Source organism: Oncorhynchus clarkii, chromosome 23 (assembly GCF_045791955.1).
Source record: "Oncorhynchus clarkii lewisi isolate Uvic-CL-2024 chromosome 23, UVic_Ocla_1.0, whole genome shotgun sequence".
Lineage (NCBI taxonomy): Eukaryota > Metazoa > Chordata > Actinopteri > Salmoniformes > Salmonidae > Oncorhynchus > Oncorhynchus clarkii.
Window position 1 is genome coordinate 22,590,033 of NC_092169.1, and position 24,289 is coordinate 22,614,321.

The 24,289-nt window shown below is 42.5% G+C and overlaps 1 protein-coding gene across 1 annotated transcript in view; it reads left to right on the top strand.

Annotated features, from left to right (window-relative positions):
• LOC139381654 (voltage-gated delayed rectifier potassium channel KCNH1-like) overlaps positions 1 to 24,289 on the top strand; it is a 92,787-nt gene that overhangs the window by 28,296 nt on the left and 40,202 nt on the right. The window contains exon 12 of the mRNA XM_071125334.1: positions 23,148 to 23,347. Coding sequence (XP_070981435.1) covers positions 23,148 to 23,347 — 200 coding nt within the window. The remainder of the gene's footprint in view (positions 1 to 23,147; positions 23,348 to 24,289) is intronic.

The window sequence follows — 24,289 nt, forward strand, 5'->3', positions numbered from 1 at the left end:
CTATTGTAGCTGGAAACGGCTGATGTTTTATGGAATATCTACATAGGCGTACAGAGGCCCATTATGAGCAACCATCACTCCTGTGTTCCAATGGCACGTTGTGTTCGCTAATCCAAGTTTATAATTTTAAAGGCTAATTGATCATTCAATTATTTTGCAATTATGTTAGCACAGCTGAAAACTGTTGTTCTGATTAAAGATGCAATAAAACTGGCCTTCTTTAAACTAGTTGAGTATCTGGAGCATCAGCATTTGTGGGTTCGATTGTAGGCTCAAAATGTCCAGAAATAAATAACTTTCCTCTGAAACTCAGTCCATTCTTGTTCTGAGAAATGAAGGCTATTCCATGTGAGAAATTGCCAAGGAACCAATATACTCAATCAATAAGGAAAGCTTTTTAAAACAGAAATTTGCTTCCTGTAGCACTAATTCCAAAAGGTTTTGGGACACTGTAAAGTCCATGGAGAATAAGAGTACCTCCTTCCAGCTGCCCACTGCACTGAGGATAGGAAACACTGTCACCACTGATAAATCTACGATAATCGATCATTTCAATAAGCATTTTTCCACGACTGGCCATGCTTTCCACCTGTCTAACCCTACGCCAGCCAACATCTCAGCACCCCCTGCAGCAACTTGCCCCAGCCTCACTCGCTTCTCCTTCACCCAAATCCAGACAGCTGATGTTCTGAAAGAGCTGCAAAATCTGGATCCCTACAAATCAGCTGGGCTAGACAATCTGGGCCCTCTCTTTCTAAAATGATCCGCCAAAATTGTTGCAACCACTATTACTAGCCTATTCAACCTCTCTTTCGTATCGTCTGAGATCCCCAAAGATTGGAAAGCTGCTGCGGTCATCCCCCTCTTCAAAGGGGGAGACACTCTAGACCCAAACTTTTGTAGACCTATATCCATCCTGCCCTGCCTTTCTAAAACCTTCGAAAGCCAACCTAACAAACAGATCAGCGACCATTTGGAATCCCACAGTACCTTCTCCACTATGCAATCTGGTTTCCGAGCTGGTCATGGATGCACCTCAGCCATGCTCAAGGTCCTAAACGATATCATAACTCCATCGATTAAAGACAGTACTGTGCAGTCGTCTTCATCGACCTGGCCAAGGCTTTCGATTCTGTCAATCACCGTATTCTTATCGGCAGACTCAATGGCCTTGGCTTCTCAAATGACTGCCTCGCCTGGTTCACCAACTACTTCTCAGATAGAGTTCAGTGTGTCAAATCGGAGGGCCTGTTGTCCGGACCTCTGGCAGTCTCTATGGGGGTGCCACAGGGTTAAATTCTCGGGACGACTCTTTTCTCTGTATATATCAATGATCTCGCTCTTGCTGCTGGTGATTCTCTGATCCATCTCTACGCAGACGACACCATTTGGCCTTTCTTTGGACACTGTGCTAACAAACCTCCAGACGAGCTTCAACGCCATACAACACTCCTTCTGTGGCCTCCAACTGCTCTTAAATGCTAGTAAATCTAAGTGCATGCTCTTCAACCGATTGCTGCCCGCACCCTCCCGCCCGACTAGCATCACTACTCTGGACGTTTCTGACCTAGAATATGTGGACAACTACAAATACCTAGGTGTCTAGTTAGACTGTAAACTCTCCTTCCAGACTCACATTAAGCATCTCCTATCCAAAATTAAATCTAGAATTGGCTTCCTATTTCGCAACAAAGCCTCCTTCACTCATGCTGCCAAACATAGCCTCTTAAAACTGACTATCCTACTGATCCTTGACTTCGGCGATGTCATTTAGAAAATAGCCTCCAACACTCTACTCAGCAAACTTGATGTAGTCTATCATAGTGCCATCCGTTTTGTCACCAAAGCCCCATATACTACCCACCACTGCGACCTGTATGCTCTCGTTGGCTGACCCTCACTACATATCCGTCGCCAAACCCAGTGGCTCCAGGTCATCTATAAGTCTTTGCTATGTAATGCCCCGCCTTATCTCAGCTCACTGGTCACCAGCAACACCCACACCAGCAACACCAGCAGCACTCGCTCCAGCAGGTATATTTCACTGGTCATCCCCAAAGCCAGCACTTACTTTGGACACCTTTCCTTCCAATTCTCTGCTGCCAATGACTGGAACGAATTGCAAAAATCACTGAAGCTGGAGACATATCTCCCTCACTAACTTTAAGCATCAGCTGTCAGAGCAGCTTAACGATCACTGTACCTGTACACAGCCAATCTGTAAATAGCACACCCAACTACCTCATCCCCATATTATTACTTACCCTCTTGCACCCCAGTATCCCTACTTGCACATCATCATCTGCACATCTATCACTCCAGTGTTAATGCAACATTTTAATTATTTCGCCTCTATGGCCTATTTATTGCCTTACCTCCCTACTCTTCTACATTTGCACACACTGTACATAGATTTTTCTATTTTTCTTTTCTATTGTGTTATTGACTGTACGTTTGTTTATGTGTAGCTCTGTGTTGTTGTTTGTGTCACGCTGCTTTGCTTTATCTTGGCCAGGTCGCAATTGTAAATGAGAACTTGTTCTCAACTGGCCTACCTGGTAAAATAAAGGTGAAATAAATAAAATAAATTCTCAACTAGTCTAAAGAAGGCCAGTTTTATTGCTTCTTTAACCAGAACAACAGTTTTCAGATGTGCCAACATAATTGCAAAACAATTTTAATGATCAATTAGCCTTTTCAAATGACAAACTTGGATTAGCTAACACAACGTGCCATTAGAACACAGGAGTGATGGTTGCTGATAATGGGCCTCTGTACGCCTATGTAGATATTCCATAAAACATCAGCCGTTTCCAGCTACAATAGTTATTTACAACATTAACAATGTCTACACTGTATTTCTGATCAATTTTATGTTATTTTAATGGACAAAACATTTGCTTTTCTTTCAAAAACAATAACATTTCTAAGTGACCCCAATCTTTTGAACGGTAGCGTAGGTGCACAGGTCGAGAGACAAATTGGAGTAATCAAGGTGACAGACAGTGACAAATTCATTACCGCCTTGCACACTCTTGCCTGTATCTAGCTGATCAGGGGTGTAATCATTAGTCCAAACAGTTGCAAAATGTTTCATTTTGAAACAAAATCACGAGTTTCTATTGGACAAATTCAGTTAGGTCCCTCCCCGTTTTGTTCAGTTTGCGTGCATTTAAGAAACGTTTTGCAACAGAATCGGCGGATTGAATACACCTCTAATTACCAGCACACATATTTAATTTTCATAGCAGCCACAAACAGCATCATCACTTTGTTCATTGTATAAATCTCCTTCTCACATCTATGCGCTCTCCTCCTCTCATCGTTTCCCTTCACTTGTGGACTTCAGTACACAACACAACAGCTGTCTGTGACCATGCACAAAAACCTCTCCAAGCCAAACCTTCATATCATAACCATTTACCCCTACACAGCCTACATCATTGTCACCATATTAACGTTATAGTCAACAAACTGGAACTAACGCGTCCATGTGTAATCCATGTGTACAATCACGCAGTACAGTGTACAGCAAGCAGTTTAGCAGTTACACCGGTGGCAATAAATTAATAAAGCCAAGATCTTGACTTGGAAGAGTTGCAGTGTTAGATAGCCTTAGCCAGCTAGCTAACATAAATAGCATTCCTCTCTGTTTGAGCCTCCTAGGTTTTGTAATGAAGTCAATGTACCTAGAGGAGGATGCAAAATAGCTGTCCTCTGGCTACACCATGGTACTACCCTAGAGGGTGCTGTTGAGGCTACTGTAGACCTTAATTGAAAAACTGTGTTTTAATCAGTTATTTGGTACAGTTTTATCTAAAAAAATATAAATATATATTTTAATGAAATTCACTGAGTAGGATGTTCCTCCTCTGATGATATCCACTATATGCATTGCAGGATCAATTGAGCCGAGCACTATCCTACAATCACTCACTGTCTCAGCTGGTCAGACCATATAACCTACCTAGTGCACTACTTTTGACCAGAGCCCTATCGAACGTTGTCAAAAGTAGTGCACACATAGGGAACAGGGTGCCATTTGGGATGTGGATCCCGTTTTGCTCACTACTTTACAGCACCTACAGAACAGCGGGTTCAGATGCACTTGCTGCACCTCCTGCATCCGTTTCCATGGTGAAAGACAAAGAGAGATACTTCTGTCAGAGTTACTCGATGCCAGTGAGAGGTACAACGATTGCACACTTGAAATGATTGATACACACTCCAAGAGTTAGGGTTGTGTATTGCAGGGGTACCCCGATACTATTTAGAATGGCAGCTCACCCAAATTTCCTAGGTGGCAAAGGTTCAGAAGAATATTATAATTTATTTGCGTAATAACAAATCCCTACCTCGGAACCCATGTTACACCAAACTGTTCAAACTGTTCACAACCCTCTTGTTGCCGGAGAGAAGAAAAAAAATTAAGCTTTTTTATAAGCTAATTTCTTGCAATTCTTCTCATTTTGCCATGGGAAGGAGAGAAAATCTTGCAGTTTTAAAACAAATGTCCTGCAATTCTACACATTTTGCCATGTCATATGTGTGTTCATATGATACCAGGAGTCAAGGCCCCTGGGCATGCAATCTGGCCATGATAACCACAAGATTTACACAAATAGAATTATATTCTATTGATCTGAATCGAAAGAAGCTGAGAAAAGTAACAGAAGATACAAGTTGAATGACTACTGTATGATTCCATCCAGTTTAAACCGTGACTGACTATTCCATTATTCTCACAATTCTATTTTTACCATCTGCGGTGGATTGGTGTTGGCAGCAGCCGAAGATCACATCAGTGACAAGAGGATTATACAGCTGTCTTGTCACTATGGCAACGGTTGGCCTGGGACCTTTTTGGGTTTGTGACAACTGTCTGTTAATTGTCTTCAAAGGAAGACAGCTGTTGGTGTATTCCATTTAAATCACTGTCACCGATAGAGCTGTGGTGCTACACCAAGATCTGATGGATAGGTGGAGAGATTCGGGTGAAAGAGGGATATGCGGCACTAACATATACACTGAGTATACCAAACACTAGGAACCCCCCCCTTAACCGGTCTTGTCCCCTTCATCGACACTGATTGAAGTGGATTTAACAAGTGACATAAATAAGGGATTATAGCTTTCACCTGGTCAGTCTATGTCATGGAAAGAGCACGTGTTCATAATATTGTGTGTGCTCAGTGTATACTGTACCTCAGAATATTAGGACTGTAGGATGCCTAGGAAAAGGAGGTTTGGTAACTCTTTACTCTAGGTGTCTGTCTTTGTTATAATGTGTTATGTAGCTGTTATAAAGGCTTTATTTCATAAGGACACCTACAGTAAAGTTTTACCAGATGTTTAATGCATAGTACAGGTACAGTATATTCTGTAGGCTATGTTTAATGTTCACCGTATACTGTATGTTCATTTTTTGTGGCTGGTTGCAGTTTGAGTATGAACATTTGCATAATTGTCACATAATATGAAATATTGATTTGCTGATGCATACATATCCCCAGAGGGACAATGACATAGCTGCTACATAGCTCTCTCTCTCTCTCTCTCTCTCTCTCTCTCTCTCTCTCTCTCTCTCTCTCTCTCTCTCTCTCTCTCTCTCTCTCTCTCTCTCTCTCTCTCTCTCTCTCTCTCTCTCTCTCTCTCTCTCTCTCACTCACTCACTCACTCACTCACTCACTCACTCACTCACTCACTCACTCACTCACTCACTCACTCACTCACTCACTCATATCCAGCAGTACTAATTCATTTCTCACTGCCTTTGATCCCATGCCATACATGTTCAAGGTGTTACCTTGCATCCAGTCCAAGCTCCAGGTGTTACCTTCCATCCAGTCCAAGTTCCAGGTGTTTATCTTCCATTCAGTCCAAGCTCCAGGTGTTACCTTCCATCCAGTCTCCAGGTGTTACCCTCCATCCAGTCCAAGCTCCAGGTGTTACCTTCCATCCAGTCCAAGCTCCAGGTGTTACCTTCCATCCAGTCCAAGCTCCAGGTGTTACCTTCCATCCAGTCCAAGCTCCAGGTGTTACCTTCCATCCATTCCAAGCTCCAGGTGTTACCTTCCATCCATTCCAATCTCCAGGTATTACCTTCCATCCAGTCCAAGCTCCAGGTGTTACCTTCCATCCAGTCCAAGCTCCAGGTGCTACCTTCCATCCAGTCCAAGCTCCAGGTGTTACCTTCAATCCATTCCAAGCTCCAGGTGCTACCTTCCATCCAGTCCAAGCTCCAGGTGTTACCTTCCATCCAGTCCAAGCTCCAGGTGCTACCTTCCATCCAGTCCAAGCTCCAGGTGTTACCTTCCATCCAGTCCAAGCTCCAGGTGTTACCTTCAATCCATTCCAAGCTCCAGGTGTTACCTTCCATCCATTCCAATCTCCAGGTATTACCTTCCATCCAGTCCAAGCTGCAGGTGTTACCTTCCATCCAGTCCAAGTTCCAGGTGTTTATCTTCCATTCAGTCCAAGCTCCAGGTGTTACCTTCCATCCAGTCTCCAGGTGTTACCCTCCATCCAGTCCAAGCTCCAGGTGTTACCTTCCATCCAGTCCAAGCTCCAGGTGTTACCTTCCATCCAGTCCAAGCTCCAGGTGTTACCTTCCATCCAGTCCAAGCTCCAGGTGTTACCTTCCATCCATTCCAAGCTCCAGGTGTTACCTTCCATCCATTCCAATCTCCAGGTATTACCTTCCATCCAGTCCAAGCTGCAGGTGTTACCTTCCATCCAGTCCAAGTTCCAGGTGTTTATCTTCCATTCAGTCCAAGCTCCAGGTGTTACCTTCCATCCAAGCTCCAGGTGTTACCTTCCATCCATTCCAAGCTCCAGGTGTTACCTTCCATCCAGTCCAAGCTCCAGGTGTTACCTTCCATTCAGTCCAAGCTCCAAGTGTTACCTTCCATCCAGTCCAAGCTCCAGGTGTTACCTTCCATCCAGTCCAAGCTCCAGGTGTTACCTTCCATCCAGTCCAAGCTCCAGGTGTTACCTTCCATCCAGTCCAAGCTCCAGGTGTTACCTTCCATCCATTCCAAGCTCCAGGTGTTACCTTCCATCCATTCCAATCTCCAGGTATTACCTTCCATCCAGTCCAAGCTCCAGGTGTTACCTTCCATCCAGTCCAAGCTCCAGGTGCTACCTTCCATCCAGTCCAAGCTCCAGGTGTTACCTTCAATCCATTCCAAGCTCCAGGTGTTACCTTCCATCCAGTCTCCAGGTGTTACCTTCCATCCAGTCCAAGCTCCAGGTGTTACCTTCAATCCATTCCAAGCTCCAGGTGTTACCTTCCATCCATTCCAAGCTCCAGGTGTTACCTTCCATCCATTCCAATCTCCAGGTATTACCTTCCATCCAGTCCAAGCTCCAGGTGTTACCTTCCATCCAGTCTCCAGGTGTTACCCTCCATCCAGTCCAAGCTCCAGGTGTTACCTTCCATCCAGTCCAAGCTCCAGGTGTTACCTTCCATCCAGTCCAAGCTCCAGGTGTTACCTTCCATCCATTCCAAGCTCCAGGTGTTACCTTCCATCCATTCCAATCTCCAGGTATTACCTTCCATCCAGTCCAAGCTGCAGGTGTTACCTTCCATCCAGTCCAAGTTCCAGGTGTTTATCTTCCATTCAGTCCAAGCTCCAGGTGTTACCTTCCATCCAAGCTCCAGGTGTTACCTTCCATCCATTCCAAGCTCCAGGTGTTACCTTCCATCCAGTCCAAGCTCCAGGTGTTACCTTCCATTCAGTCCAAGCTCCAAGTGTTACCTTCCATCCAGTCCAAGCTCCAGGTGTTACCTTCCATCCAGTCCAAGCTCCAGGTGTTACCTTCCATCCAGTCCAAGCTCCAGGTGTTACCTTGCATCCAGTCCAAGCACCCCTAGTAACATGTCTTACTCTGCATGTACATTTTTCATTTAGCAGACAGTCTTACCCAGAGCAGCTTAAGCAGGCTTTATGATTATGAAACTAAATGTGGATATTGACTGGATATTGTAGAGTCTAACCCAGTGGGTAGAGTCTAAAACTGGTTGCAGTTACAGTATGTCAGGCGAATGTCTTTGGTCAGGTTGTGTATTGAGAGGGATTTTGATATTGTAATTATTAAGGACACTTTTTATATATCTATTAGTGACCGTGCAGAAAACATGTCTTTACCTGATTATAATCTGTTTTTTCTGACCACAACCACATTATTACATTTTTCAGGCACCTCTGTCATCATAAATAGAGAGAGAGAGAGCTCTAGTCTACAGTAGAGAGGATATAGAGAGCTCTTGTCTACAGTAGAGAGGATAGAGATAGCTCTAGTCTACAGTAGAGAGGATAGAGAGAGCTCTAGTCTACAGTTGAGAGGAGTACTGGAGTCAATGGACTTTGTAGTATCTGATCTTCATCTTCAAACGCAGCAGTGACAACCTGATGATATAATATTCTGTCACATGCGCAATGTAGACAGCACACAGCATGCAGGAAAAATGTAACCTTTATTTATGCAGAGAAGTCCCATTCAGCCGTGCTTCAAATCTGCTGGCAGAATTACTCTTTTATAGCAAACGGACAGACAGAAAGGATTTTGCATGTTGCTGTAGGGCTCTTTCGATAAGAACAGCTCCAAGCTTAGTTTTGTATGACAATAAGGGATATCGCACCAATATGAGACAATTTTGTATTTTCGTAATGAATGGTAGGGACACCATTTTACAATAACAGTTTTGTTTTGGAAAGCTACAAAAAAAATGAGTGCGAGTGTTAGTTCACGAAGGAAGGGGGTGGGGGGGATTATTTAAAATACTCTTTGAAGAGGTAGGGTTTCAGAAGATTGGCAGGGGCTCTGCTGTCCTAGCTTCTGGGGGAAGCTGGCTCCACCATTGAGGTTCCAGGACAGAGAATAACTTGGACTGGGATGAGCGGGAGCTGCCTTCCCGTAGGGGTGAGAGGGCCAAGAGACCAGAAGTGGCAGAACAGAGTGCTAGGGTTGGAATGTAGGGTTTGAGCCTGAGATACCCAGCCCTGAGAGGGTGAAGGTGGATCTGATGGTTCACGGTGTTGAAACCAGCAGATAAAGTGCCTTGCGAAAGTATTCGGCCCCCTTGAACTTTGCGACCTTTTGCCACATTTCAGGCTTCAAACATAAAAAAATATATAAAACTGTATTTTTTTGTGAAGAATCAACAACAAGTGGGACACAATCATGAAGTGGAACGACATTTATTGGATATTTCAAACTTTTTTAACAAATCAAAAACTGAAAAATTGGGCGTGCAAAATTATTCAGCCCCTTTACTTTCAGTGCAGCAAACTCTCCAGAAGTTCAGTGAGGATCTCTGAATGATCCAATGTTGACCTAAATGACTAATGATGATAAATACAATCCACCTGTGTGTAATCAAGTCTCCGTATAAATGCACCTGCACTGTGATAGTCTCAGAGGTCCGTTAAAAGCGCAGAGAGCATCATGAAGAACAAGGAACACACCAGGCAGGTCCGAGATACTGTTGTGAAGAAGTTTAAAGCCGGATTTGGATACAAAACGATTTCCCAAGCTTTAAACATCCCAAGGAGCACTGTGCAAGCGATAATATTGAAATGGAAGGAGTATCAGACCACTGCAAATCTACCAAGACCTGGCCGTCCCTCTAAACTTTCAGTTCATACAAGGAGAAGACTGATCAGAGATGCAGCCAAGAGGCCCATGATCACTCTGGATGAATTGCAGAGATCTACAGCTGAGGTGGGAGACTCTGTCCATAGGACAACAATCAGTCATATATTGCACAAATCTGGCCTTTATGGAAGAGTGGCAAGAAGAAAGCCATTTCTTAAAGATATCCATAAAAAGTGTTGTTTAAAGTTTGCCACAAGCCACCTGGGAGACACACCAAACATGTGGAAGAAGGTGCTCTGGTCAGAAGAAACCAAAATTGAACTTTTTGGCAACAATGCAAAACGTTATGTTTGGCGTAAAAGCAACACAGCTCATCACCCTGAACACACCATCCCCACTGTCAAACATGGTGGTGGCAGCATCATGGTTTGGGCCTGCTTTTCTTCAGCAGGGACAGGGAAGATGGTTAAAATTGATGGGAAGATGGATGGAGCCAAATACAGGACCATTCTGGAAGAAAATCTGATGGAGTCTGCAAAAGACCTGAGACTGGGACGGAGATTTGTCTTCCAACAAGACAATGATCCAAAACATAAAGCAAAATCTACAATGGAATGGTTCAAAAATAAACATATCCAGGTGTTAGAATGGCCAAGTCGTTCCACTTCATGATTGTGTCCCACTTGTTGTTGATTCTTCACAAAAAAATACAGTTTTATATCTTTATGTTTGAAGCCTGAAATGTGGCAAAAGGTCGCAAAGTTCAAGGGGGCCGAATACTTTCGCAAGGCACTGTAGATCTAGGAGGATGACATGCACTGTCAACTATGGGACCTTATATAGACAGGTGCCTTTGCAAATCATGTCCAATCAATTGAATTTACCACAAGTGGACTCCAATCAAGTTGCAGAAACAACTCAAGGAACCAGGAAGCTCCTGATGCTCAATTTCGAGTCTCATAGCAAAGGGTCTGAATACTTATAGAAATAAGGTATTTCTGTTTTTCTAAAAACTTGTTTTCGCTTTGTCATTATGGGGTATTGTGTGTAGATTGATATGGAAAACAAATAATTTAATCAATTTTAGAATATGGCTGTAATGTAACAAAATGTGGAAAAGGGGAAGGGGTCTGAATACTTTCCGAATGCACTGTATGTACATATAAGTAGGGGTCAAGTGACTAGGCAACAGGATAGATAATAAACAGTGGCAGCATCATATGTGATGAGTCAAAATAGTTAAGGCACTGACAGACAGATGGGGTGGCCCATTCATTTTCAATGAAGGCTAGGCAGGGGGCGAAACTCTATCAAGGCGGAGCGGTTGGCGGTGCTCGGGCCCATGGAAGCCGCTCAGCCGAGATGGAGAAAATAGTATTTTGCTCTATTTTTCAAGTTGTGCCGGCATTGTTTTCCAATCACAGTATAAAACGTAGCCTGCGTTGTGATACCTCAGCACGTATGTCCAACAGTGGGACCAGCTAAAATCTACTCTAGCTAGCTAGCTGGCTAACACTATCAGTTTACAGTCTCACGTTTAACAATAAAAATCCATGTTTTCGAATCCATTTTTATGAGTAATTCTGTTGCATGTAAATATGTTTTTATGCATGCGTATGTTGTTAAAGCAATAATTTTTTCGCACGTTAATAACAGTTGTTTATTTTGTTGCTACGGGCACTGGCGGCTGTCACCCTTTTGTATGTGTGTGCGTGCATGCTAAGCCGCTTTGACTAGAGGGAAAAGTGGTGTACTTGGCGGGGTACTCGGCGATATTCCGCTGTCTGTCTGAAAAGTGCTTTTGTGCAAAAAGGGTCAATGCAGATAATCCGGGTAGCTCTTTTGATAAATGATTTAGCAGTCTTATGGCTTGGGGATAGAAGCTGTTCAGGGTCCGGTTGGTTCCAGACTTGGTGGATCGGTACCGTTTGCCGTACGGTAGTAGAGAGAACAATATATGACTTGGGTAGCTGGAGTCTTTGACCATTTTTAGGGCCTTCCTCTTACACTGCCTGGTATAAAGGTCCTGGATGATAGTGAGCTTGGCCCCAGTGATGTACTGGGCCATACACACTACCCTCCGTAACGTCTTGCGGTCGAATGCCATACCAAGCAGTTGCCATACCAAGCGGTGATGCAGCCAGTCAACATGCTCTCAATGGTGCAGCTGTAGAACTTTTTGAGTATTTGAGGGCCCATTCCAAATCTTTTCAGCCTCCTGAGGGGGAAGAGGCGTTGTCGTGTCTTCTTCACGACTGTGTTGATGTGTGTGAAGCATGTTAATTCCTTAGTGATGTGGACACACAGGAACTCAAGGAAATCCACTCCACAAGTGCCCCGTCGATGTGGATGGGGGCGTGCTTGGCTCCACGAATACCCTCTTCATAATGTATTATAGGCATCCAAAACATAAAGCAAAATCTACAATGGAATGGTTCAAAAATAAACATATCCAGGTGTTAGAATGGCCAAGTCAAAGTCCAGACCTGAATCCAATCGAGAATCTGTGGAAAGAACTGAAAACTGCTGTTCACAAATGCTCTCCATCCAACCTCACTGAGCTCGAGCTGTTTTGCAAGGAGGAATGGGAAAAAATGTCAGTCTCTCGATGTGCAAAACTGATAGAGACATACCCCAAGCGACTTACAGCTGTCATCGCAGCAAAAGGTGGCGCTACAAAGTATTAACTTAAGGGGGCTGAATAATTTTGCACGCCCAATTTTTCAGTTTTTTATTTGTTAAAAAAGTTTGAAATATCCAATAAATGTCGTTCCACTTCATGATTGTGTCCCACTTGTTGTTAATTCTTCACAAAAATATACAGTTTTATATCTTTATGTTTGAAGCCTGAAATGTGGCAAAAGGTCGCAAAGTTCAAGGGGGCCGAATACTTTCGCAAGGCACTGTATTTACAACGATATTCATAGGAAGTGTTAAGTTCATTTGTACTGTATGCCTTTTCATACATGAATGTCGGGGATATTATGGGCACATCAATTCATGTACATTCCCAGGTTTTTGTCTCTGTGGATGGTAGCTGTTCTCTGTCTGAGTCATACATGTCCTATTAGTTCAGGTCTTTGAGGTAGGTGTTTGAGGTTAGAGCATTGTGCCAGTAACCAACACGTCGCTAGTTCGAATCCCAGAGCCGACAAGGTGAAAAATCTTTCGATGTGTCCTTGAGCAAGGCACTTAACACTAATTGCTCCAGGGTCGGCGTTGATAATTGCTGAGCATGGCCGTGACCCGTCTGCTAGGGTGTCTCAAGGAGACTTGAGATATGCAAAAAACACATATGTGTATAATACACACTTGTACATGTATTAAATTGGACAAATATAAGCGCCCAACAAATTATTATTGTTGTTATGATTCTGATTCTGTTCTGATTCTGAAATAACAGTATAGTTTATATGGCTGCTTTGAGAAATGGCTTCTATTGTAGTGGTGACAGGTCCTTACTCATGATCTACTGCTCCCCCCCGCCCCCTTTCACAGTGAAGAGATGTTGATGTCGGTCTACCCCTATTGAGAGAGGGGCAATTAAATGTTTTGTCATACCTGTGGTATACCACGGCTGTCAGCCAATCAGCATTCAGGGCTCGAACTACCCAGTTTATAATAACTTTTCTTCTAAAGTAAAACCATACCTCAGATTTATTTTAGCTAAAATAAGCATGAAATTCAAATAGCTTTTTACACAGAAAACTGACCAAACCCTCCATTTCCCAATTTGAGTAGAACTAATTGGTAAGGCATACGGCTATTGTTATTCTGCAGAGAGCAGGGATTGGTTCTAAAGCATAGAAAGTGTATGTGTGCATGTGTGAGAGAGAGTGAGAGCTGACCTTTTCAAACCTTTTTTACTTTAGTTTATTTCGTAAATATTTTCTTAACTCTATTTTCTTAAAACTACATGGTTGGTGAAGGGCTTGTAAGTAAGCATTTCACGGTAAGGTCTACACCTGTAGACCTTACCCCCCAGAACACACACAAGCTCTACCCTAACAGGTTCGCACATCCCCACACACATATTACACTAATTAATAATAGTGAAAGATGACTACCATGTATATTTTCGCTGTTCTAATTACGTTGGTAGCCAGTTTATAATAGCAATAAGGCACCTCAGGGCTTTGTGATATATGGCCAATATACCTGAGGGCTTTATCCAGGCACTCCGCGTTGTGCCGTGATAAGAATAGCCCTTAGCTGTGGTATATTGGCCATATACCACACCTCATCAGGCATTATTGCTTTAATTTACTGTACATCATTAAGCGGAAGGATCGTATTGTGGATCTAATGCAATGATAGCAATTTGAAGTGTCATATACATACAGTAGATCAGTATTCAGATAGAAACACAGTACATCGGAGTGTATCTGCCAGGAGGTGAGTGACGTCTGCTGTCATGGATCATAGTGACGACAACACTTTATCGCTACGCCCTGATGACACTGATGCTATCACACACGCGCACACGCACACACACACACACACACACACACACACACACACACACAGGAAAAATATATACAAACCAGTGTGGCTGCACTCTGAAGTGGGGAGAGAAATTACATTTACATTTTATTAACTGCTATCTCCTGCTGCAATGATGTGATCATTTTGTGGTCCTTTGTCAAACACTGTTGTACTTTGTCAAATACTTTGGGCATTGCGGAATATTATAGGTGGTGTTTGGTTTGGAAAATAGTAGCATCAATGTCTCGCAAAGTTATCATCTTCCCAAAAAATCGGTAACCGGTGTGTATTGCACTGAAACAATATGAAGAAGTCCAGAGATTACTGTACTGTTAAGTGATCCACAGCTCAAAATAAGGAAATTGCCATGGCTACAATAAGCTATTAATTTGTCTCAAATGTTCTTTATGCAATCATGACATTAATTAACATTTTATGGCAGGCAGCCTTACTCAATGAGACGCCCTTCACGCTTTAGTTTGAAGAAACTGGTTTGGATTCCTTTTAGCAAAAATAAGCATGAAATTCAAATAGCTTTTTACACAGAAAACTGACCAAATCCTCCATTTCCCAATTAGAGTAGAACTAATTGGTAAGGCATTGTTATTCTGCAGAGAGCAGGGATTGGTTCTAAAGCATAGAACGTTTGAATGTGTGCACGTGTGAGAGAAAGAGCGAGAGCTGACCTTTTCAATCAGATGCAGTTCTATCAATATTCGCAGTCTTGTTAAACCTTGTTACACTTCACATAGTCTATCCATCGACAGCTCATAGAATGGCTTCTCTCCTAACCTTATAGCAACAGGGAGTTGGCTATACAGCACAAAACGATCTGGGACCAGGCTACTACTCTGCTGAGACTGAAAAATGTGGATTGCTTCCCACTCCAGGGTTGTGTCCCTAATGGCACCTTATTCCCTGTACACTACTTCTGATCAGGGCCCATAGTTGTAGCCTGGTCCCAGATCTGTTTGTACTGTATAGCCAGCTCCTACGGTTGTTGTCCGGCTATTCAGGTCCTGAGGTCCTGAGGCCACCATCTGTAGCACCATGCCACATAGGCAGGCTATTGCTACTACCCATGATATCAAGATTATAGTTTGAACCATGTTTTGAGGCTATACAGTGTTTGTATACATTTACATTAAAAACAAAGTAGTAAAACAAGCTCATATTTTGGGTTTTGATCGGGTACGACAATTGAAATAAGCTCATGAGGCATGTACAGTCGTGGCCAAAAGTTTTGTGAATGACACAAATATTAATTTCCACAAAATGTGCTGCTTCAGTGTCTTTAGATATTTTATTCAGATGTTACTATGGAATACTGAAGTATAACTACAAGCATTTCATAAGTGTCAAAGGCTTTTATTGACAATTACATGAAGTTGATGCAAAGAGTCAATATTTGCAGTGTTGACCCTTTTTAAAGACCTCTGCAATCCGCCCTGGCATGCTGCCAATTAACGTCTGGGCCACATCCTGACTGATGGCATGCTTGGAGTTTCTCAGAATTTGTGGGTTTTTGTTTGTCCACTTGCCTCTTGAGGATTGACCACAAGTTCTCAATGGGATTAAGGTCTGGGGAGTTTCCTGGCCATGGACCCAAAATATCGATGTTTTGTTCCCCGAGCCACTTAGTTATCACTTTTGCCTTATGGCAAGGTGCTCCATCATGCTGGAAAAGGCATTGTTCATCACCAAACTGTTCCTGGATGGTTGGGAGAAGTTGCTCTCGGAGGATGTGTTGGTACCATTCTTTATTCATGGCTGTGCTCTTAGGCAAAATTGTGAGCCAGCCCACTCCCTTGGCTGAGAAGCAACCCCACACATGAATGGTCTCAGGATGCTTTACTGTTGGCATGACATAGGACTTATGGTAGCGCTCACCTTGTCTTCTCCAGACAAGCTTTTTTCCGGGTGCCCCAAACAATCGGAAAGGGGATTCATCAGAGAAAATGACTTTACCCCAGTCCTCAGCAGTCCAATCCCTGTACCTTTTGCAGAATATCAGTCTGTCCCTGATGCTTTGAACCGCTCTCTTTGAAGTTCTTGATGATCCGATAAATGGTTGATTTAGGTGCAATCTTACTGACAACAATATCCTTGTCTGTGAAGCCCTTTTTATGCAAAGCAATGATGACGGAACGTGTTTCCTTGCAGGTAACCATGATTGACAGAGGAAGAACAATGATTCCAAACAGACAGAGTGATCTCCAGCCTTGTCCTCGTCAACACTCACACCTGTGTTAACGAGAGAATCACTGAAATTATGTCAGCTGGTCCTTTTGTGGCAGGGCTGAAATGCAGTGGAAATGTTTTTGGGGATTCAGTTCTTTTGCATGGCAAAGACGGACTTTGCAATTAATTGCAATTCATCTGATCACTCTTCATAACATTCTGGAGTATATGCAAATTGCCATCATACAAACTGAGGCAGCAGACTTTGTGAAAATGTATATTTTTGTAATTCTCAACTTTTGGCCAACTGTATAAATTATATTATTCAAGAATCAATGGGTATATATCATTAATCTAAAAGTAAATAAAATTGAATCAAATGTTATTGGTCCATACACAGATTTGCCGATGTTATCGCCTGTGCAGCAAAATGCTTTTGTTTCTAGCTCCAACAGTGCAGTAATAAAACCTATAAAATAATATAAAACAAGACGCACGTAATCCAAAGTGAAAGATTAAGAAATATTAGAACGAGCAATGTCAGAGTCCGGAATATATGTACTAGGAAATCGTGATGGATACAAGCGAAATGGAGTATGCAGGTAGGCCTATGCGAATTGTGAATAATGCAAAAGCACGACGAGTAAGACCATTTAGAAACCTTTTATGGATAGGCTACTTCTAATGCATGGCCAGGATGACAAATACATCCGACGCATTATTGTGAAACCAGCTTTCGTTAAAGTAGGGTAAGGCTAGCCTACTGAGGGCTTGGTTTTTAATTAAACTAAATGGCAAACAAGCAATTGTTACAGGAAAATAACTTCAATGTTTTTAAATATGACTGTCACCGGATAATCTCATCTCTCTTTCCATGATGGGCATATGGACATGTAGCCTACATGGAGGTTTTTTTTATGCACATCCAAAATAAAATAAATAATAAGCTGGCTAAAATAATTTACAACACACTTAATGTACAGCTCACTGTTTTGCGGCTCCAAAACTTTTAACTTTAAAAAAAGCGTTGGTGATTTAAGATGTATTTCAACGCGATCTCACAAGCCAAACTCTTTATTGATAGTTTTGGCTACTTGGCGAATGCTTTGGGCAGGACAAAAAAACAGCCTTAATTTAGGGGAGAGGGGGCTATGTTTGGTTTTTAATTCAATTAAATACAATGGGAAAAACACGTTTTTTATGTTTCACATGCACTATGGGCCAGATTCCGACATAGGAAATTAGACGATCTTATGCACGTCTTTCCTATGCATTTCTCAGTTGGTATTCAGGCTTACTTTATGAAGGTGCGTAACGGGCTTTGCAGGCGTTGTCTCCTCACTTGTGGAATAAATGTAATTCAACCGCTGAAAGCCCTCCAACTGGCTGGTCAACAGATTTTCATTTGAGTTTTCATTCAATAGAATTTCCAGTACATTTATCTTAAGCCATCCCTTTAAATGCAGTGCACCTTTTAGTTAGAATTTTGTCAACAGACTAGAATATATCAAGAAAACGGATTCAGAATATTAGGGATCAGTGAAAGAAATACATCTGAATATATTTGTCTCTGTTTCAGCACCAATTGGTAGATTTGTTGATTATTTAGCGTTAAGAAAGTACAGTATCTTTCTTTATGAAAGAAAGAAAACAGTGGTTTAATTCATTCAGATAATTGCCACATTCAGTTCTTCTTGTTGGAAGATTAGTGTACATAAACTCAGCAAAAAAATAAACGTCTCTTTTTCAGGACCCTGTCTTTCAAAAATAATTCGTAAAAATACAAATAACTTCACAGATCTTCATTGTAAAGGGTTTAAACACTGTTTCCCATGCATGTTCAATGAACCATAAACAATTAATGAACATGCACCTGTGGAACGGTCGTTAAGACAGCAATTAAGGTCACAGTTATGAAAACTTAGGACACTAAAGAGGCCTTTCTACTGACTCTGAAAAACACCAAAAGAAAGATGCCCAGGTCCCTGCTCATCTGCGTGAACATGCCTTAGGCATGCGGACTGCAGATGTGGCCAGGGCACTAAATTACAATGTCTGTACTGTGTGATGCCTAAGACAGCGCTACAGGAAGACAGGATGGACAGCTGATCGTCTTCGCAGTGGCAGACCACGTGTAACAACACCTGCACAGGATTGGTACATCCGAACATCACACCTGCGGGGACAGGTACAGGATGGCAACAACAACTGCCCGAGTTACACCAGTGTAACGAATGTGAAACGGCTAGCTTAGTTAGCAGTGTGCGCTAAATAGCGTTTCAATCGGTGACGTCACTTGCTCTGAGACCTTGAAGTAGTAGTTCCCCTTGCTCTGCAAGGGCCGCCCGCGGCTTTTGTGGAGCGATGGGTAACGATGCTTCGAGGGTGACTGTTGATGTGTGCAGAAGGTCCCTGGTTCGCGCCCGGGTATGGGCGAGGGGACGGTCTAAAATTATACTGTTACATTGGTGCCGTGACCCGGATTACTGGTTGCTGCGGAAAAAGGAGGAAGGTCAAAAGGGGGGTGAGTGTAACGGATGTGAAACGGCTAGCTTAGTTAGCAGTGTGCGCTAAATAGCGTTTCGATCGGTGAGCGTTACACCGCGTTACACCGAGGTCTGTACTCTGGAGCGGGATCGATTTGGAGGTGGAGGGTCCGTTATGGTCTGGGGCGGTGTGTCACAGCATCATCGGACTGAGCTTGTTGTCATTGCAGGCAATCTCAACACTGTGCGTTACAGGGAAGACATCCTCCTCGCTCTTGTGGTATCCTTCCTGCAGGCTCATCCTGACATGACCCTCCAGCATGACAATGTCACCAGCCACCAGCTACTTGTTCTGTGCGTGATTTCCTGCAAGAAATGAATATCAGTGTTCTGCCATGGCCACCGAAGAGCCTAGATCTCAATCCCATTGAGCACGTCTGGGACCTGTTGGATTGGAGAGTGAGGGCTATGTTCATTCCCCCCAGAAATGTCCGGGAACTTGCAGGTGCCTTGGTGGAAGAGTGGGGTAACATCCTGCAGCAAGAACGGGCAAATCTGGTGCGGTCCATGAGGAGGAGATGCACTACAGTACTTAATGCAGCTGATGGCCACACCAGATACTGACTGACTGTTACTTTTGATTTTGACCACCCCTTTGTTCAGGGACACATTATTCGGTTTCTGTTAGTCACATGTCTGTGGAACTTGTTCAGTTTATGTCTCAGTTGTTGAATCTTGTTATGTTCATACAAAAAAAGTTTGCTGAAGAAAACGCAGTTGACAGTGAGAGGACGTTTCTTTTTTTGCTGAGTTTAGAATTATAATTGGGAGAATAGTGTACAATAATAGGCTATACCCTAGTCTATTTCCTGCACTAACCATGGAACTGTGTGATGACATGGCCAAGTATTGCGCCATGGGTTGGCTTCAAACTGTTAAGGCTTGGTCTATCTATGCTCAGCTCCATAACAATTTAACTCTCCTACATTTATTTTTTAACATATATATTATGAACTGTTACTAATGATCCTCAGCAACAACCACATGGCCTTGACAGGGTTTACAGATAAGCAAATGAAGGTAAACGAGACAATGTATTTAAATGGAAAATGATAATGGAGGCTATACCAACTGAAGGGGACTAATAGTAAATTGACAGTTGAATATGTGTTGTTATTGGGCCTATTGATGATCAATACAGATGGTGGCTAATATTTAACATGATAGAAATAGGAAACAGAGAAAGTCAAGTTAGCCTATAATTAAGACATTTCAGAGTGCCCATCCCTGCAGTTAAAGGGCCAACTTAAATTCTGCATAATGGCACAGCATTTCATACACTTTACTGCTTTAGTTTGCCGCCATATGATTGGTTTCACATTTGTCAGCGATTATCATGTAAAATAGATCTAAAAAAAGTCATTTATATTTACAAATATTCTATCTAAACGGATTACTTATTTACCTAGCTCTAATCAATAGCTCTTATTAAGTTGTAAATTACAGTGGATGGAGAATGGTGTTATTTCTATTGAAAAAAAACGAAGTAGGTGCTTTTTCCACTTGGAACCGGTCGGTTGGCTAGACCTTATTCAGGGTTTCCTCACACGTAGGTGGTGGAATTATGAGGGAATTAAGTCCAGGAATAACGCGTATCACCTCCGCCACATCTTCAATTATTCCATCTCCACCCCAAACAAATATCAGGTGAATGGCATGCTATTTAGAAGAAAAAGAAACACACACCTATAAAGACGAGGTGTTGGCTAGCGGAGTAGAAACTTGAAAATAAAAGAGAGCCGCACACTCTAGGAGCTCAGATGCAAAAATGTAATACCAACGTTTCGACAGCCAAGCTGTCTTCATCAGGGTGTAATCACAAACACTGCGGGATGACTCGTTTATATAGTGTCAAAAGACACAGGTGTCTGTAATCATGGCCAAGAGTGGCCTAATATCATTGGTTAATAATCAAATATTAAAATGTCATACAAAGAACAGCATATAAACAACAAATGGATAGCATACGATCATAGATTAATTTGACTACACAAGTTTACAAACAATTACAATGGCAAAGTCACAATAATCACAAGAATGGCTTCAGATCAAAGTCTACGTTGAGACCGAAGGGCGCAAGGGTCTTTAAATTAAAGATCCAGGCAGCCTCTCGTTTTAACAATAAATTACCAAGGTCACCCCCTCTCCTAGGGAGGGTGACATGTTCGATGCCAATATAACGTAGAGACAAAATCGAGTGGCCTGCCTCCAAGAAGTGGGCCGCAACTGGATAAGTAAAGTTTTTACACCTAATGGTGCTACGATGCTCTGAGATGCGTACTTTTAATTTGCGCTTTGTTTTACCTACATAATTTTTACTACAAGTTATAAGATAAATAACTGCCTTAGTGGAGCACGTAATAACACCTTTTATTGGGATCGATTTCCCTGTTTGTGGGTGTTTGAAGGATCTACATTTATAAGTGCCATTGCATTGAGCACAGCCATTACATTTGTAATTTCCATCCAGTAGGGGCGCAAATAGACGTTGTTCAGGAATATTTCGGGGTGGTAAATCAGAGTTTACCAATTGGTCTCTGAGATTTCTGCCCCGCGAGAATACGACCAAGGGAAGGTCCGAAAACACATTACCGAGACTATCATCGGATTTTAGGATGTGCCAATGTTTGTGAACAATTCCCTTAATTTGTTCAGAGCACTTTGAATAGCGGGTAGTTAGAACGCAAGAATGCGTCTTTTTGCGAGACTGACCTTGAAAGAGGTCATTCTCGTTTTGTTTTGAATTTTCTCAATGGCGATATTAATCTGATCATTCTTGTAGCCCCTGTCCTTGAACTTTCTTTGCGTCTCAGCCATATTTCTGTCGAAATCGGACTGTTTTTTGCAAATTCTTTTGATTCGACAGAATTGGCTGTAGGGCAAACTATTTTTCAAGGGAAGTGGGTGACAACTATCAGCCCTCAACAAACTGTTACGATCAGTAGGCTTCCTGTAAAGATCAGTGTATAGAACATTATCTTCACACAAGATCAGAAGATCAAGAAAACTGATTTGACGTGTATCAGATTGCATCGTAAATCTCAGATGCTCAGAACAGGAGTTAAGAAAAGCATGGAACGCCTGGAGCTGTTTGGCATCACCCCTCCATAGAACAAAAATATCATCAATATACCGTTTCCAAATAATGATGTGAGGCAAGAAAACATTTTTGAGAGGATTGAAAATGGCATGCTATTCTCATGCTTATGTTCAAGGTCAGAATACCCGTAGAGAGAAAAGTGCATAAAAAGGGAATTATGTTTTGTTTGGCCCCAAAAAGCACATCTCTCTTGTTGTTCCATGTGCATAGTGGGCACTGTGCTTCATGAGTCATGGCTGGAAGGCTGTGCTTTAGCAGAGACCTGTATTCATGTCGAATCTCTGATTCCAGAAATGTGTTTGGAAACCTTTAGTTCAGGGTTTCTCAAACTTTGGTCCGTAGATTGGTGCCAGTATCTTATAGTTAGCCGATTTAGTTTAAAAGTAAAAGCTCCTCAAAGAAGGTACTTGGCTGTTCCTGGTACACAAAAGGTCAAAAAAACTTTAAAAAAACTTAACCTACAGAGTAGTTTATCTAAGTAATGACCTAAAGGCTTATCACGCAACATAGACAATGTGTATGATGCTGATGGACAGGCACTGTCAGAAGAGCTCTGTGTCTCTGTCACCTCCTCTTCAGCCCCGTTTCCTCTAAACACGCACACGCAAGCACACGCACAACCAGAGAGGCTGTCTTTTTTGCTTTCTGTGGCACATACACACTTCCTCACACACTGCTTGTTTGTCACTTTGGTTCTTGAATCTTCTTTTCAATGTTTGTCCTCAAAGATGAAGGATACGTCTTTCTGAACCTTAGTGGATATTTGATGCATTCTTATTGTTATATTACAAATAGTAGCAGCTTTTACCGATCAACAAGCTTTGATGACTTGACTTACTGTACGTATTTCAAGTACTGACACATTTCAACACATTGATGCTGTAATACTGGATCAATTCCTGAAGTCTCCCGTCTGTTAACTTGTGTTCTTAAAAATGCATAGTATCCTTCTCAGCTAAACTAACTTTCTCGGATTCTTCCATAGCCGCGTGAAGTCGTTTTTTCGCCATCGCGATATATCCACTAATACAGGACTATTAAAGGCCCAGTGCCGACCTAGTTAAATAAAATAACATAAAAAGGCTCAGTGCACTACTTTTTAAATCATTTGTACATTTTATTTTTCAGGGGCTGATGCAGCACCCTCACCACCCCTACTTCCCGTGGCTTGGACTCTTCTCTAAATGTTCTAAACATCCACCCCCCTTGTCTTTCCTTGTCTTTCTTTTCCGAAGCCCTGCTTTACGCCACCATCTTCGGTAACGTCACCACCATCTTCCAGCAGATGTACGCCAACACCAACCGCTACCACGAAATGCTGAACAGCGTCCGTGACTTCCTCAAACTCTACCAGGTGCCCAAGGGGCTGAGCGAGAGGGTCATGGATTACATCGCCTCCACCTGGTCCATGTCCCGGGGCATAGATACTGAAAAGGTATCTCAAACTGTAAGCCAGACATTCATTACCTTGACATTCATTACCCTTCCCTCCTGTGTTGGTTTGTTTGTTTGTGTTTCCTGCATGTTAGCTTTCGCAGCAAGCTGGCCCATTTATGTTGTGGTGGTGATCGTGACTCTGTGTTCTGTTGTGCTGGACCAGTCCATTTGGGGAGGGATGTGGGGTAGGGGATGGTGTTGACTTAATGGATAATGCTCTGTAGCACTGCTATATTAACAGATTATCATAAATAGTCATGACAGCTGGTGTTAGTTTATGACAACTGACTTTACCCTGTTTGCCAATCAGACAAACGTTGTCTGATTAGCATACTGCTTCAGCTAAGTAATGGTGTAATATGAGGTAATCAGATTAGTTCATTTGATGTGACATGGTTTGAAACCAATTTTAAGCATAGCATATAGAAAAACCAGTGTAGAAATGAAATGTAAGAAATGTGTCCAATAAGTAAAACATTTTGTAAGTACTGTACAGCAGTTTGTCTTTTGGGGTTACCTCAACACTGATAGGTGGGGTAAGTAGGTGTAGTTCAGTAATGATTTTGGCCCATTCCTATGCTGTATGCGTGTCAGCAGAAAGCAACACTATGCAAGCTTCCAGGCACATTTCTCCCACAGCGCAGAGAGAATGGATGAGGGAAGGAGGGTCAAATCCTTTAAGGTTTCTCTGCTATCGCAGATTGACTCACCTCAGCCTCTCAGGAGTGTGACTGTGGCTGCTGTGACGACAAGACCATCCCAGCCAGGCCTGTAGAGGGAGGCTGGTTTGATTGGCAGTTTTGGGGGATTCTTTGTATGATCTGCTCACATACTCAACTAACTGTAACCCATACCACTAACCTTACGACACCGTTGGGGTTACTCTATATACTTATACTTCCTGTTTTTTTAAACAGAAAAATCTGATTTACAGAACAGG